We start from the raw sequence: 14351 nt of genomic DNA, 5'->3' as shown, positions 1-14351 counted from the left end.
ACAAGCAATCGCCATTAGAGGAACTTTTTGTAAGAAAAAGAAAAGATGGGTGAAGAAAGTGGGTGTTGCAAGATAGCCGGAGGACCAGGATATGCAAATCCATTGGAAGGCATGTCTTTTACTAGAGAAGCTCTTCTCTATGTTACTTGTGTTTATAATGGTACTTTCCTTTACGTTCTCGATCGGTGACGGATCCATCCTGAATCTAATTTTTTTTTTTGCATGGAATTTTTATAAATGCAGGAACCGGAGGGAGAAGCCTGATTTCTGGCAACGGCCGACGTCGATCCCAACTCACCCACTTATTCGAAAGTTATACAGGCTGTCTTTGCCGTATACTGGCGATGAACTTCATCACACCGGGTGGAATTCATGCAGTTCTTGCCATGGTGATCCCTCCGTGACTCGACTTTTCTTCATCTTGCCCGGATTGCTGTAAGATAACATACTCTATATTTGTGGTAAAATGTGTATATCTTATATTCGTATTTGGACGTGTCACATTCTTTGAGTGTCATGTTTTCGTGTACGATCAGATCTGGTCATGTTTATGTGATCGACACACAGAAGAGTCCGAAGGCTCCGCCGTTGCACAAAGTTGTGGAGCCGGCAGACATCGTTGAGAAAACCAGCTTAGCGTATCCCCATACGTCTCACTGCCTTGCCACCGGAGACATAATTATTTCGTTTCTAGGAGACAAAGATGGACACTCCAAAGGCAATAGATTTCTCCTCCTCGATTCCCAATTCAACATCAAAGGAAGGTAAAAGCAATGAACCCCGAACAACAACATGATATCGTCGATTGAGTCTTAATTCGATTGACAAGAATATCCTAATAACCGTCACTTGTTGTAGTCTTTCAGGTGGGAGAAACCGGGACCTAAAACTGAGTTTAGCTATGATTTTTGGTACCAACCTCGACATAAAACAATGATTTGTACATCATTTGGGGCACCTTACGCTTTCACACAAGGTTTCAACCTTAAACATGTCGAAGATGGTCTTTAAGGAAGACAGCTCTTCGTTTATGACTGGTCTGATGGTCATCTCAAACAAACATTGGATCTCGGTGACAACGGTCTCATCCCCGGAGAGGTTTAATCTTCGTTTCCGACACTAGATTTTGCTCATGTTTATGTTATAATAACATGTTATTGAAAGGACAGACGCATGATTTTATGTTTTTGTTTCTTTGCAGATAAGATTCTTGCATGAACCATCCAAAAACACGGGGTACGTTGAGTGTGTCTTACCAAGCAACGTGGTACGTTTTTTCAAGACACAAGATGGATCATGGGGCCACGAGGCGGCTATCCAAGTTCAACCATTGAAAGTGGAGAATTGGACCCTCCCCGAAATGCCCGGACTTATAATCGGGCTTTTGATCTCGCTCGACGACCAGTTCTTGTATTTCGTCAACTGGTTTCACGGAGATGTCTGACAATACAACATCGAGTACCCTAAAAACCCAGTCTTTGTCGGACAAGTATATGTTGGAGGATTGCTTCAAAAGGGAAGCCCTATAGTCGCCGTTGCAGAAGATGGTACAACATGGCAAGCAGATGTTCCTACCATCCAGGTATGTTGCCGGTCTCATACGACTACCAACAAGACTCGAATCCCGGTTTATTACCGTAATGACAAAACATCGATGTTAACTTGTTGGACTGATCATTCATAATGTTGTTCCTAGGGACATAACTACATAAGTTAAGAGGGCGACCTCATATGACACAATTGAGCTAGGATGGTAAAAGGCTATATGTGACGAACTCGTTGTTCAGCACATGGGATCGGCAGTTCTACCCGGATGTCATAGAGAAGGGTTCCCACGTGCTGCTGATCGACGTCGACACCAAGAAAGGTGGTCTTAAGATAAACCCGGATTTTTTCGTCGATTTCGGAGCAGAACCCGATGGACCTTGCCTGGCTCATGAGATGAGATACCCGAGTGGTGATTGCTCGTCAGACATTTGGATTAAGCATCTCTAAAACCAGTTTAGCCATGAAGAAATCATCCATGGTAGGGCCAATATATTATTTAAAATGTTCGAATAGGATTAAAAAAACCATTGTTCTTTAATCTCTAAAAGAAATACCCTTATTTGTTTTAATAAAAAAAAATAGATTACAATTTTTCATTCCTTAAAATTATGCGTAAACTATACATTTAATACCTCGACTATTATTTTTGTTTCATTTGGTCACTCAACTATATATTTTTTAAAATCATACTAAACGTTATGTTTTAATTTTATTTTGGTCACTCATTGTTAAAAAAGTAATACAATTGTTGACGTGATATTTAAAAAAAATAAATGATGGGGTTGCATTATCTTATGATAATACGTTAGCGTTATCGTTGTCATTTTAACAGTGGATGACTGAAATAAAATTAAAACTATATATTATATATGATTTAAAAAAATGATGACCAAAACAAAATCATTATGATGGTTGAGATAGACAAATAATTTACCATAAAATTATATATCTTTTTGATAAAGTAGATTTGTTATCCTTTATTTTGACTTAAATTTATATTACATTTTGGAAAATGTAATGTAATATCATCTATTAAAATTAATCTCCAATATTTACTACAATGTTTATTTTGTATCATATTCTATTTTTTGATATATTTTAGCCCAACGTTTTATTTTATAGAAAAAAAATTCTAATATTTGATAGAATAATCCTTGTTCTTTTTTAACGAGACATTCTAGCCTTTAACATTTTATTTTAGGTTAAAGATGCTCATATTTTACAACGTTAATCATTTGTTAATTAATATTTTTTCATCTATAAAGAGAGTTTTTACTCGAAAGTGAAACGTCGGGAGATCAAAAAACATTAAAAAAATTAGAATCCAAAATAACTATTTTGGTAAACATTATGCCTAAAAAAATGTTGAAATTTGCTCATTAGAAGTATTACTTAAAGGAGATGATAATGGCTTCTTGAATTTGGCTGAAGAAGGCAGATAACAACAAAAGAAAACAACCCCAATCGAAAACATAGCACCAGCCCCAATCATCGACCCCGAGAGCTTCTCTCTCACAACGAACCATCTTCCGACCAAAGCAATCCCGTTCGCCGTGAACGAAACCGAGATCTCCACGAGCACACCCATCTTCTCCTTCGAACCACTTCTTTTCCGACCATAAAACCAGACGTAAACGGCGTAAACCAAAAGAACCAAGACCCCAATGAAAAACAGAAACCTCCCGAGCCACAAATCGTCCCCATTTTGACCACAAACAGATGCAAGAACAGCGGACACGAACAAAGTATGGTTCCAGAAAAGAGTACCAAATGAGTCCGCCATTGTTAGGAACTTACAGATGATGAAGAAACAGCATGGCATCGAAGCGTAAGATGCCAGCAATGTCGAAGTGTAGGAGAGGCCGAGGGGTTGACAGATGAGAATGACAGAGTGAACGTAGAACACCATGGAAATGAGCAAAGAAAGCTCTGATGGATTGAGTTTGAGGGTTTGCCATGGTTTTGCCATCATTGATGCTGAGAAAGCGAGAGATTGGGGAGCTTTTTGTTTCTGGGTTTTAGATTTATATGAAACCTCATATCTGGATCGGTTGAGTTTTGATTAGTAAATTGTTTTCTGTCAATGGAAGGTGAGATTCGAGGAACAAGTTGGATAAAGATTAGGACAAGTTGACATGTTACATGTTCCACCAGTATGGTGGAAACATGGGAAAATTTTAATACATATTTGTTTTCAAGTCTGGAAAGTATGTTATATGGGTTCAATAGTCAAACATCTACATTATTGTTTTTTGACATTTTATTTTCAATTTTAAATTTAAGATCTTATGCACAGACTAAAGGATCTCGTAAGCAATTATTGATATCTTTCGATGACTTAGATTCGAACTTTTGGAGATCGAAAGATGAAGAAATCGAAGAGTTCATTATCGATTTGGAGAGATTGAGGTATTTCTCAGTGAAACGGAAGCCGAAATCACATTCAGGGTATTGAAAAGGTATAGGCTTAAAAGTTTGAGTTTCGTCGGCCGACGGATGCGATGATCGAGAAACTCATTAACTACTTATTGAATCACTCCTTAATTATTTACTTTTTATTTTTGTCATATAACTATTATTTATTTTAAATCACAATTAATTTACGTTTTGGTTTAGTTTTGGACACTAATCTTTAAAAATTTTAACAATGATATCGACGTGTCATCATAAGATAATGTCATATCATGATTGAAAAATAATTAGAAAAAATATAATTTTAACATTGTTAATTTTTTAAATTGAGAGTGATCAAAATATAACCAAAATGCAAGATTAGCTATGACTTTGGAAAAAAAAATCGTAGAGTGACCAAAACATAAATGAAGTGATAGACAAGTGACCAAATAGTTAGTTTACCTTAAATAAAAAAACATGTATGAATTATGTTAAAAATTATATCGATCCACTTATTTTTTTTTTCAGGATTTAATATATATATATATATAATTGTTATATTTTAAATTTTAAAAACACTAATATACAAATTATTTTAGATTTGAGAACAAGTTGGATAAAGATGAAGACAAGTTACAGGTTCCACCTAAACATGTGGAAAAAGAATCTCATATATTTTGACCCAAGTAAATTTTAGTAATTTTTAATTGAAGGAGAGTGTACTAAAGATTTACGGATGAATATTCAACCCACAGCCTAGATAAATTATTTAATGGGTTCGATTTATTACATTATCTATGATCTTAGTGAATGAAAAACGTATTTTAAAATAATTTTCAAATAACTATACTTCTTATTTATACCAATGAAGGTTGGCCTGAGTGGAAGGGGCTCTAGTCGCTTAAGCAAGTGGTCTCTAGTTCGAGCCCTTGTAGATGCAATAAACTTTCTTGGGAGAGATCCCCACCTTTAGTGTCCGACAGTACCTCGGAGGATTAGTCTCAAGCGAAGCCTGGGGATACTTTGGGGTTCCCTAAAAAAAATATACTTCTTATTTATATGTAGAAAAAAATAAAGATTCACCCTTAGAAAATGATATAGACAAATATTATTAAATGAGATTACAGATGACTTGGTGAGTCGAAACCTTCTAATAATTTCTCCACAATCAAGATGAGAGAGGAAATGTCAATCGAAAGTTTTTAAGCAGATGTAAGAATTTAGTGTAAATTATATGTTTAGCACCTAAATTATTAGTTTTGGTTTGATTTAGTACTTAAACTTTTAATTTTTTAAAATCATACATAAAGTTTAGTTTTTGTTCTATTTTAGTACCCCATAGTTAAAAATTTATTTTTTGTTTCATTTTAGTACTCCGTTCAAATTTTAACATTAAGTTTTGAAAAGATTGATAGTTTCTAACGGTGGGGTACTAAAAAAATGAAAAATAAATGTTACGTATAGTTTTGAAAAAAATTAGAATTTAAATACTAAAACAAACCAAAATTTATAATTTAGATACACGTTAATTGTCTTGTTAGATTAGATTAATTTACATATTCTATTAAATTCATAATGAATTCAATAGAACGTGTAAGTTTTGTGGATTAAAATGTTATTATTTTAATATCACATAATCAGTTTATTAAGTTAGTAGTCAAATTTAACATATTGAATTTGTTTAGTGGTCTCAGTGGTTAAAGGGAGCGTTATTCTCCCTGGATATTAACATGTTGATTGAGATCTAATAAAATTTGATCTCAGAATAGTTTAAGTTGTATAGTTGTTTAAGATCTTAAGATTAGATTTTATCATATCTCAGTAAACAGGTGTCGAACTCATACTACCATCTAATTTTTAACAAAAAGAACGAGTTTGAAACATATGAATAGTTAGGTGACCATTTCGTAACTTCTAATAGTTAAATAACTCAATAAAGCAACGGTCTATAATTTAGAAACTATTTTATAAATTTTAATAATTAAAGGACTCAAAAAAGTATCATCCTATAATTCGAGTACCATTTGTGTATTTTACCCTATTATGTTCTTTATAGTGAAAAGTCAAAATTGTCAAATTTCTCCGTTAGGCAACTCGACGACTCTTCCCTTAAAGCTCCCTTCTTCACCAAACAAAAGCGTGGAAATTCGATAAATGGACTCTGCTGCACCCTCCGCATCTGCCGTCGGCGGCGCTGGTGGCGGAGGAGGACCTGCACCTTTCCTTGTAAAGACATACGACATGGTGGACGATTCCTCGACGGACGGCATCGTTTCGTGGAGCTCCAACAAAAAGAGCTTTGTGGTTTGGAACCCTCCTGAATTTGCCCGCCTTTTACTTCCCACCTATTTCAAGCACAATAACTTCTCCAGCTTCATCAGGCAGCTTAATACCTACGTGGGTTTCTTTTTTTTTCTGGGTTTTTTCTCTAATTATTGAATTCTGTGGTAATTGGGCGAAATTATGTGTTTTTTTTAGCATTTAACTTCATTTTGCAAAGATTTGGAGTGATTTTAGTTGTATATGATTGTTCCTTGGGAATGGGAAATTTATCCATTTTTTTGTTCATTTCTGATGAGTAAACAACTTCGATTTCATTCTATCAATGCCTTCTGCTGTGATTCATAACGTAAAATATATTAGAATTGAGGTGTTTTCTTAGTCAAAGAACCATGGAGTTTAAGAATCTTCAGCGTAGTTGTTTGACATTTCATTTGTCTTTTTTGTGCATTCCTCAACCAAAATATACTTAATTTCCGCTTGTTTTTGTAATTTGAGGGTATTTAGTCTTGATACCGTATTGTTTGTGTGTTTATCTTCGATGAATGGGGCGGTTGAAAGGAGAACTAAATAGTTTTCTATTAATTATAGTTTGCTTAGTTTAGATGTATGATAATTGAGTGCCTAAGCTTGATCTGGGTGCATATGAATTTAATTCGGTGACAGGGGTTCCGAAAGATTGATCCTGAAAAGTGGGAATTCGCCAATGAAGATTTTGTGAAAGATCAAAGGCATCTTCTTAAGAACATTCACCGCAGAAAGCCTATTCACAGCCATAGTAATCCACCAGGTTCTTTGATAGATCCAGAAAGAGTTGGATACGAAGAAGAAATCGAAAAGCTTTTACGGGAAAAAGCTGCATTGGAGGCTGACGTTTTGAAGTCCAGACAAGAGCGATCGACTTTGAAGCAACAGGTGGAAGAGCTGACACTGCAGGTTGATCAAATGGAGCAGAGGCAGGAGACTTTGTTTAACTTCTTAGAAAAGGCTTTACAAGACCCTTCTTTTGTCGAACACCTTACTCGTAAGATTGAATCTATGGATGATTTTGCTGCATATAATAAGAAAAGAAGACTGCCTGAAAATGATCGAACCAAGCCAGTTGGACAACATAGTCTTTTGGACAACAAAAGCAGTTCTACACCTGAGTTTGGAAATTTTGTCCACCTCGATTTCTCGAACAAGCTAAGACTAGAACTATCATCAACTGTTTCGGATATTAATTTGGTTTCTCAGAGCACACAGAGTTCTAACGAAGATGGAGAAAGTCTGACGAGAAGGAGATCTCAAGGAGAACCAAATGATGTTAATATCAGGCCCGAGGGCATTTCATTCACTCCCGAAACATTAGACCTTTCAGATACGGGCACATCTTTTACATTCAACATGGATTCGTCTTTCACTAAAAGAGTATCAACAAATGAAAGCCCAACAGTGCATTCGCTGCAACAGAGATTAAGTTCCAATGAAGAACCTGATAGTAATATTTCCTGTCAATTGAATCTAACTCTAGCATCTTCGTCATTGCTAGTCAATAAAAGTCCTAGCTTAACAAGGATGTCACAACTAAATTGGGAAGTCGGAAAAGTCCCAGAGTCAAGGTCCAACGCCAACAGTAAGGACACTGATCCCACTCCCAGAGCTTTCGAGAACAGCAGAAACATGATTGATCGGGAAACAACATTGTCTTTGTCAAAAGAAGGCTCTAACAGAAATCAAGAGCCTGCAGCTCCTCCGGTTAGAGTGAATGATGTATTTTGGGAACAGTTCCTCACTGAAAGACCAGGTTCCTCTGACAATGAAGAGGCCAGCTCAAATTATCGAGCAAATCCGTATGAAGAGCAAGAAGACAAAAGGTCAACCCATGGACTAGCCAGGAATCTGAAGAACATTGAGCAGCTTAGTCTATGAGTAGAAAAGTTGTCTTTCCTGGTGACTGGTGAGAAGTCTACAAAGGTATCTTTCATTCCTTTTTTTCTCTTTGTGATATGTATAGTTACTTCATTTATAGGATACAATTTTATATACAACTGCCCAAATTAGCTTGAATAATCATGTTGAATTCCATTTGTTAGTGTCATGTTACTATAAGTTCTCAAATTCGAGTGGTGGCAACCTTTTTTCAGTTGTAAAATAGGAAGTTATGTAGCTCTACTTTCTAGTTTTTAAGGTTTCAGTAACTAAGTGACTTTGTTTATCTGCGAAAACGACCTAAACTGCTTTTTCCCCCTATATCAAAACTGTAGTCCACTCTTAAGTGTTTTCAGTGCCTATAACTTTCCTTTTTTGCAAACTGAAACAGAATTGTTGTTTCTGTCTTCTGATGTTCATCTAACAACTTATCCAATACATCTTGGTAATGTTATTTTCTAACATCGGTGTTGAGTTATGACATCGTTTTGTTCATTTCGGCCTATTGTTTCATAGATTGTTCATTAGTTTGTGTAGTGAATGTCATGCGTGATTTAAGATCTTCTGTCTGTCTCGGACGTCAAGCATTCTTCATCAATGGGGTTTGCCCTCACAAGTCCCATTAATCAATGGATATCGAGAGGTTCATTTTGGTTATATACTTTTATTTATTGAGAATGTTGAGCCCTATTTAAATCCCACATTGCTAATTCTTGATGATGTAAAAAATGTCATTAATGTCATGAAAAATTATTTTTGTCTTATAGATAACAATTTAGAGGTACTTATAGATTTGGTCTAATCAAATTTTATTTAAGGGTTCTTGTAAAAAAAGGCAAATAGTCTCTCCACTGTTACAAATGGTCATTTGATTATAAATAGTCCTTTGATTATAGAGTGTTGTTTTCTTGAGTTCTTCAACTATTAAAAGTTACAAAATTGTCACTCAACTATTCATTATGTTTCAGACTCATCCTTTTTCATTAAAGAATTGGTGGTTGTTTAAGCTAGATGTTAACATGATGACTGGGATTTGATAATCATTTGAGACTTTGAGATCACATTTTATCATATCACAGTCAACAAGCTGACGTTCAACTCAAAATATTGTCTATTTTTTAACGAAAAATGATGAGTTTTGAGCATAATGAATAATTGAGTGATTATTTTATAAATTTAATAGTCGATGAACTCAACAAAACAACACTCTATAGTCTAACTTTTAATAGTTGATAGACTTAATAAAGTAATACCCTATAATCAGGGACCATTTGCGTTCTTTACCCTTCATTTAACTACTTTGAAATTTTTGAATAAAGCATTGTAGTTTCTCTTAAGTTTTTTTGGCGTTACTATTTTAAATATTGATTAAGGTTTATTAAATTATTGTATTAGGTTACTATATATTTTTTGTATTGGACTTTAAGATAGCATTAAATTGGGAGGAGGAGTCTTGTAACTGCACCACTTCAATTCCATGATGAATTAATCAATAATTTAATAAAAAAATGAAAATAATTTCTTAGCTAAGTTCATTAAAATGAGAAATAATATTATATTATTAATTTATATTATATATGTGGCACCTGCAATTATTATGCTACTTATAAGCCAACTGCCAAGCACTCCCAAAATTAAAGGTGTTGACCTAATTCAACTGGCAAATTGAGCACCATCCCAAATAAAAATTACCAATATTTATTCTTGAAATAAATCACAAAGTGTCATATATATATATTTTTTAAAATAAATAATAAAATGCATATTTTGAGTTTTAAAAATATATTTTCCCCATTAATTTACATGAAATTAAGAAAGAAAGAAATAAAACTCATTTTCTAATTTCAAAGATGAATTTATCATTTATAATTATAATCAACGAATTTATTTTGAAACATTTAATTAATTAAATAAATTTCAGTCAAATATATTTAAAGATACTATTTTTTTTTGTATTTGATAAGTTCTAATTTTGTTTGATCGGATAAATGAAAAATTGGTAAATTAAGTGTTAAGTACTTAAACTATCAGTTTTGGTTTGTTTTAGTACTTAAATTTTAAATTTTTCAAAATCATTCCTAAAGTTTAATTTTTATTTTATTTTAGTATTTATGTTCAAAATTTGATGCTATGTTTTAAAAAAATTAAAAATTTAGGTACTAAATGAGTTAAATTTTTAATAGGATACTAAAATGAAATAAAAACTAAATATTAAGTATAGTTTGAAAAAAAAAAGTTTGGATACTCAAATATATTAAAACTAATCATTTAAATACTAAATTCGTAGTTTACCAATAAAAAATTTTATGTTTTGGTTACAAAAATATCCCTTTATTTCAAAGCATAGTGGGATAATTTGGGAGGGAACATAAACATAAGGAAAGCTTGTTCTGTTTCAATGTCTTCTCCTCATTTATCACACCCCTTCATCTACCCTAAACTGTCTTTACTTTCAATACCCCATGAAAGACCCCTAAACTCCAACCTAACTCGTCCAATCCCCAAAAATCCCTAAAAATGGCCCTTCCCAAACTCATATTCACTACTCTTTTTCTATCCCTCATTTGCCTCCATACTTATGATGCAGTCTCAGTTCAAGAGCTCCAAGATGCACTGAAATCCAGTGAAGTTGATGCCATGGTAAAAAGGGTTTGCACCAAAAAGCTTGAAGATTGCCTTGGAGAGGAAGAAATGGAGTCCGAGAGCCAAAGGAGGCTGCTTTTGATGCAGAGAAGGTACATTAGTTATGAGACACTGAGGAGGGACATGGTCCCTTGTGAGAAGCCTGGTGCTTCTTATTATGACTGTCATGCTGGTCAAGCTCATCCTTATAGTAGGGGTTGTGAGATTATTACAAGATGTGCTAGAGGGATCCAAGGTGTTGGAACTTAGAACATTAGAAAAAAGACCCAAATTTGATTATTTTTTTTGTAAATGTGACAGCTTTCTGCAAGTGACAAATGGGTTTCTTGAGCTGTTTATGTTGACATTTTTGGGTTATTATTGTATATTTTAGAGATAAACTACCTTGAAACTTCTACGTATAAATGCATGTTTTTTAACTTCAATCTCCAGTACATTTGAGGCTTGCTTGTTAGATTAGATTGGGGGGGGGATAAACTGAGTATTTACTTGCAAAATCTGGGTTTTCAAGATGTTCTATGCTTGAATCAGCTGTTTCACTTTTCATGGTTAAAGTGAAATTCCCCAATAATTGTCTAAAATGTAAGTTTTCTCCACTATTTGTTTTACCTTTTCTGTTGAATAATTCGACTCTTGAGTGGAAAACGAAGGAAAATGCTGATTTACATTTAAATCTGAGCTGTCCTTTTCTGATGATCAAACTTCAAGGTAAATCCATGGCTTCTCTCAATCCTAACCCTATTTCATTCAATGCATCAATAGTCTCACATGGTTTAGTCTAAGATTATTTGTTTCTTATTTGTATGTGTTATAAGGGTTGTCTGTTAAACCCTATGCCCCGACCGACCTATATTGCCATCACTTCTTTCTCTAGGAAGTTATCCTCTTGATACGCAGCATGTGGGAACTTTTCTTCTCAAGTTCCAGATAGAATTGTCGATTCCATGCGCTGAATAGCAGGCTCTTCATGTATAGTCTCGCTTTCCCGTCTAAGCTCAACCGGATCATCCGCAGTCTCCCTCTCAGACGATTCCCCTGTAAAGAACGTAACAATGTTCATTGATCGCCATTGATATGATTAATCCAACAAGTTGATATGCATGTTAAACATACCTGGATTTCCGGAACATGTGATTGCCATCGTGTTTCACCATTTTCTGTCACAGCAAGTACAGGGCTTTTGTTTTGAATTAATCCTCCAACCCTTGCTTGGCCAGCCAAGACCAGACTGTTAGGGTCCCCACCTCCTCAGTGTTACACCGATGGACATCTCTGAAAACGATGGTCGAGAAATTAAGAAGTCGGTTTTAAGTCCAGGCAATCTGTGAAGAATCCAGTTCCACTCCTTAAATTTTTTCACTGAGATTGTCATCTGCAGAATTTAAATAAGACATGTAAAAAACCCGAAGACTTGAAAATCTTATCACCAATGGTAATACTAGATTATATGTGCGCACCTTACGGCTCCAATGGTTGAAGTTGTTGCCTACCGTCAACGATCTCAGATACAAACATATACAGTACCAAAAACATGTCACCTGTATGTACCATTATGATCTTGATTCTTGAGTTTGGCAGCCAGGACACTAGGGAGTTTGGCCCTTGCAAACGAAACCGAGAGGAAGACGGAAACGATCTTGTCATTCGGATTACTAAACATAAGTCAAACTACCGATGATGTAACTTCTCAAACATAAGCCAAGACACTTACTGCTCATCACGTTTACCAGTTAAGGTACTGCAATGTTATATGATCCTCAGATGAATTCAGCCAAACCCTATCCCATATGAACATTGAAAGTAACTGCAAAATAAAGCATTAGAAACAAAAGTAAATAAGCTTTCAACTTCACAGAAATTCTTGGGAATAAGGGAGAAGGGGCCGAAATACCTGTTTAACATTGCTGCATCTGTTTCAGTTCCCCCATCTCCCCAACCGGCAATTCCTAATCCGTTTATCATTGTTATGTGAGTCTGTATCAGCAGCATGAGCCGGCTTGAAGAGGATTTCAACTTGCTTCGGAGATGTATTCTCCCATCAATGATCATTTCAACATCATTCACAATAACTTGAAAGTTATCACAATTTCATATTGCAGATTCCACCCTGCAAGAAAAAAAGGGTCAGGGACCTGAATTCAAAAGAAAATGTACATGCATTGTACTTTACAACAACTATCTTTCAATTAATGCACCTGATGATTTTAAAACATGGATTCTGATGGAGAGCCACCTTGTTCTTCTTCTATTTCTTTTCCATACATTCTGAACTTGTACACCCATTTGTTCCCCAACTCATTCAGCGTTGTATATCCAACACATATACCAACGAACAAACCACTACCATAGCCTACCAAAGCAATTTGCCAACCAGACATAGCATCCAACCATGAATCTTCTTCATCTTCCCCTGAATTAGGTTGCATTTCCTTGACAATGGTGGCCCACATAATTTTGGGTTCCCCTGGTAAGAATCATTTGTAAATGTACTGAATTGGTTGCTTTGTGGTATGCTCCCTTCAAGTTGATTGTAAGACAAATCTAGAGCTGCCAAGAAAGTTAGACTTGCAAGCTGTGGAGGAATCTCCCTAGAGAGCTTGTTCTGTGAGAGATCCAAGGACTCAAGGTCTTTTAGGTTGTCAAGTGCTGATGGGATTTTTCCGGAGAAGCTATTATGGGACAAGTTTAGCACTCTAAGTGACATGAGAACTTGTATTTCTTCTGGTATTCTCCCATGGAAACTGTTGTTGGAGAGGTCAAGACAAGTGAGAATGGTCAAGACTTTCTGATAAAACATTTCAACCCCTTTGTTGACAATTGTCACAGAGTCTTGATAGTACTGCCCTCCAATGTACTCCCTTTGTGCTTTGTCACCATTAGTCATCTGCATCATTGCCTTCAAACTTTGAAAAAATTCAATGCACAAGTCGCCTGAAAAGTTGTTAGAAGCTGTCGAAACGATTTTTTCTTGAAGGTGAAAAACGGTGAGATTTTAAAAACCACATTAATTCTTAATTATCTCTTTCAATTGATTTTTAATTTAAAAACAAATGTGATTTAAAAGACCTCTCGTTTCGAAAAATTTTTAGATTTCCTTTACGATCAAAAAAATACAATTCAAAGAGTCGCCACCAATCTTTGATTAGGGTGTGATTGGGCACCCAAAAATGATGTCATTTTAAATAAAAAGTTAATTTTAATTAAAACAACAAATTGAGGTCTGCGTCACCAAAATCCGAGTTCGGGAGTCGGTTACGTGTGGGGAAGGATTAGCACCCCACAACGCCCTAAATCGGTACCTAGTCGATTAATTAATGTCTTTGCAATGAACTTTACAAATTCGAATTTATTTTGATTTTTGATCTCATAAAACAAAGATATAAATTTAAAAACATTCAAAAGCACTCAAACAAATTAAATTAAAATTACCAAGTCATTTTAGAAAGATAAAGAATGTTCGATTATTTACAAATATCGAGACCAGATCTTAAAGATATAACAACCTTTTCTCGATATATTTAAATAAACCAACATTTCTTTTTCTCTCGTTCCCAAATTTTAGAGTGATGGATCAA

At 34.8% G+C, this 14351-nt stretch overlaps 3 protein-coding genes and 1 pseudogene across 3 annotated transcripts; 3 read left to right on the top strand and 1 right to left on the bottom strand.

Annotated features, from left to right (window-relative positions):
- Positions 1-45: 45 nt before the first annotated feature.
- Positions 46-1995, top strand: LOC120160628 (annotated as a pseudogene).
- A 4024-nt stretch (positions 1996-6019) lies between these two features.
- On the top strand, positions 6020-8247 carry LOC120160758 (heat stress transcription factor A-5-like). The gene is made up of 2 exons (XM_039171114.1): positions 6020-6339; positions 6889-8247. Exons 1-2 carry the CDS (start codon positions 6097-6099, stop codon positions 8131-8133), a joined length of 1488 nt encoding a protein of 495 aa, XP_039027045.1. The 5' UTR covers positions 6020-6096; the 3' UTR covers positions 8134-8247.
- Positions 8248-10569: 2322 nt separating this feature from the next.
- On the top strand, positions 10570-11148 carry LOC120160768 (protein RALF-like 24). Its single transcript, XM_039171120.1, has one exon. The coding sequence runs from the start codon at positions 10651-10653 to the stop codon at positions 11023-11025; it is 375 nt and encodes a 124-aa protein (XP_039027051.1). The 5' UTR covers positions 10570-10650; the 3' UTR covers positions 11026-11148.
- An 859-nt stretch (positions 11149-12007) lies between these two features.
- LOC120160579 (leucine-rich repeat receptor-like kinase protein CLV1a) lies at positions 12008-13697 on the bottom strand. Its single transcript, XM_039170966.1, has 6 exons — positions 13165-13697; positions 12668-12845; positions 12504-12554; positions 12325-12428; positions 12234-12262; positions 12008-12148 (listed from the first exon to the last, which is right to left on the bottom strand). The coding sequence occupies exons 1-6, from the start codon at positions 13667-13669 to the stop codon at positions 12008-12010; spliced, it is 1008 nt and encodes a 335-aa protein (XP_039026897.1). The 5' UTR covers positions 13670-13697.
- Between the last annotated feature and the right edge of the window lie 654 nt (positions 13698-14351).

Source organism: Hibiscus syriacus, unplaced genomic scaffold (genome assembly GCF_006381635.1).
Source record: "Hibiscus syriacus cultivar Baekdansim isolate YM2019G1 unplaced genomic scaffold, ASM638163v2 tig00002866_pilon, whole genome shotgun sequence".
In the NCBI taxonomy this organism is placed as follows: domain Eukaryota; kingdom Viridiplantae; phylum Streptophyta; class Magnoliopsida; order Malvales; family Malvaceae; genus Hibiscus; species Hibiscus syriacus.
Note: the sequence above shows the minus strand (reverse complement) of the source record. Positions and strands in the feature narration are given on the sequence as shown.

What these genes read in the sequence shown, in the direction of transcription:
- LOC120160579 (XM_039170966.1), bottom strand. Translation starts at nt 13,669, where the DNA reads ATGATGCAGATGACTAATGGTGACAAAGCACAAAGGGAGTACATTGGA. An exon ending in GAAGATGAAGAAGATTCATG is followed by an intron (nt 12,846 to 13,164) that starts GTTGGATGCTAT and finishes ATAACTTTCAAG; the next exon opens with TTATTGTGAATGATGTTGAA. An exon ending in CAAGAATCAAGATCATAATG is followed by an intron (nt 12,263 to 12,324) that starts GTACATACAGGT and finishes CGTTGACGGTAG; the next exon opens with GCAACAACTTCAACCATTGG.
- LOC120160768 (XM_039171120.1), top strand. Translation starts at nt 10,651, where the DNA reads ATGGCCCTTCCCAAACTCATATTCACTACTCTTTTTCTATCCCTCATT.
- LOC120160758 (XM_039171114.1), top strand. Translation starts at nt 6,097, where the DNA reads ATGGACTCTGCTGCACCCTCCGCATCTGCCGTCGGCGGCGCTGGTGGC. An exon ending in TCAGGCAGCTTAATACCTAC is followed by an intron (nt 6,340 to 6,888) that starts GTGGGTTTCTTT and finishes ATTCGGTGACAG; the next exon opens with GGGTTCCGAAAGATTGATCC.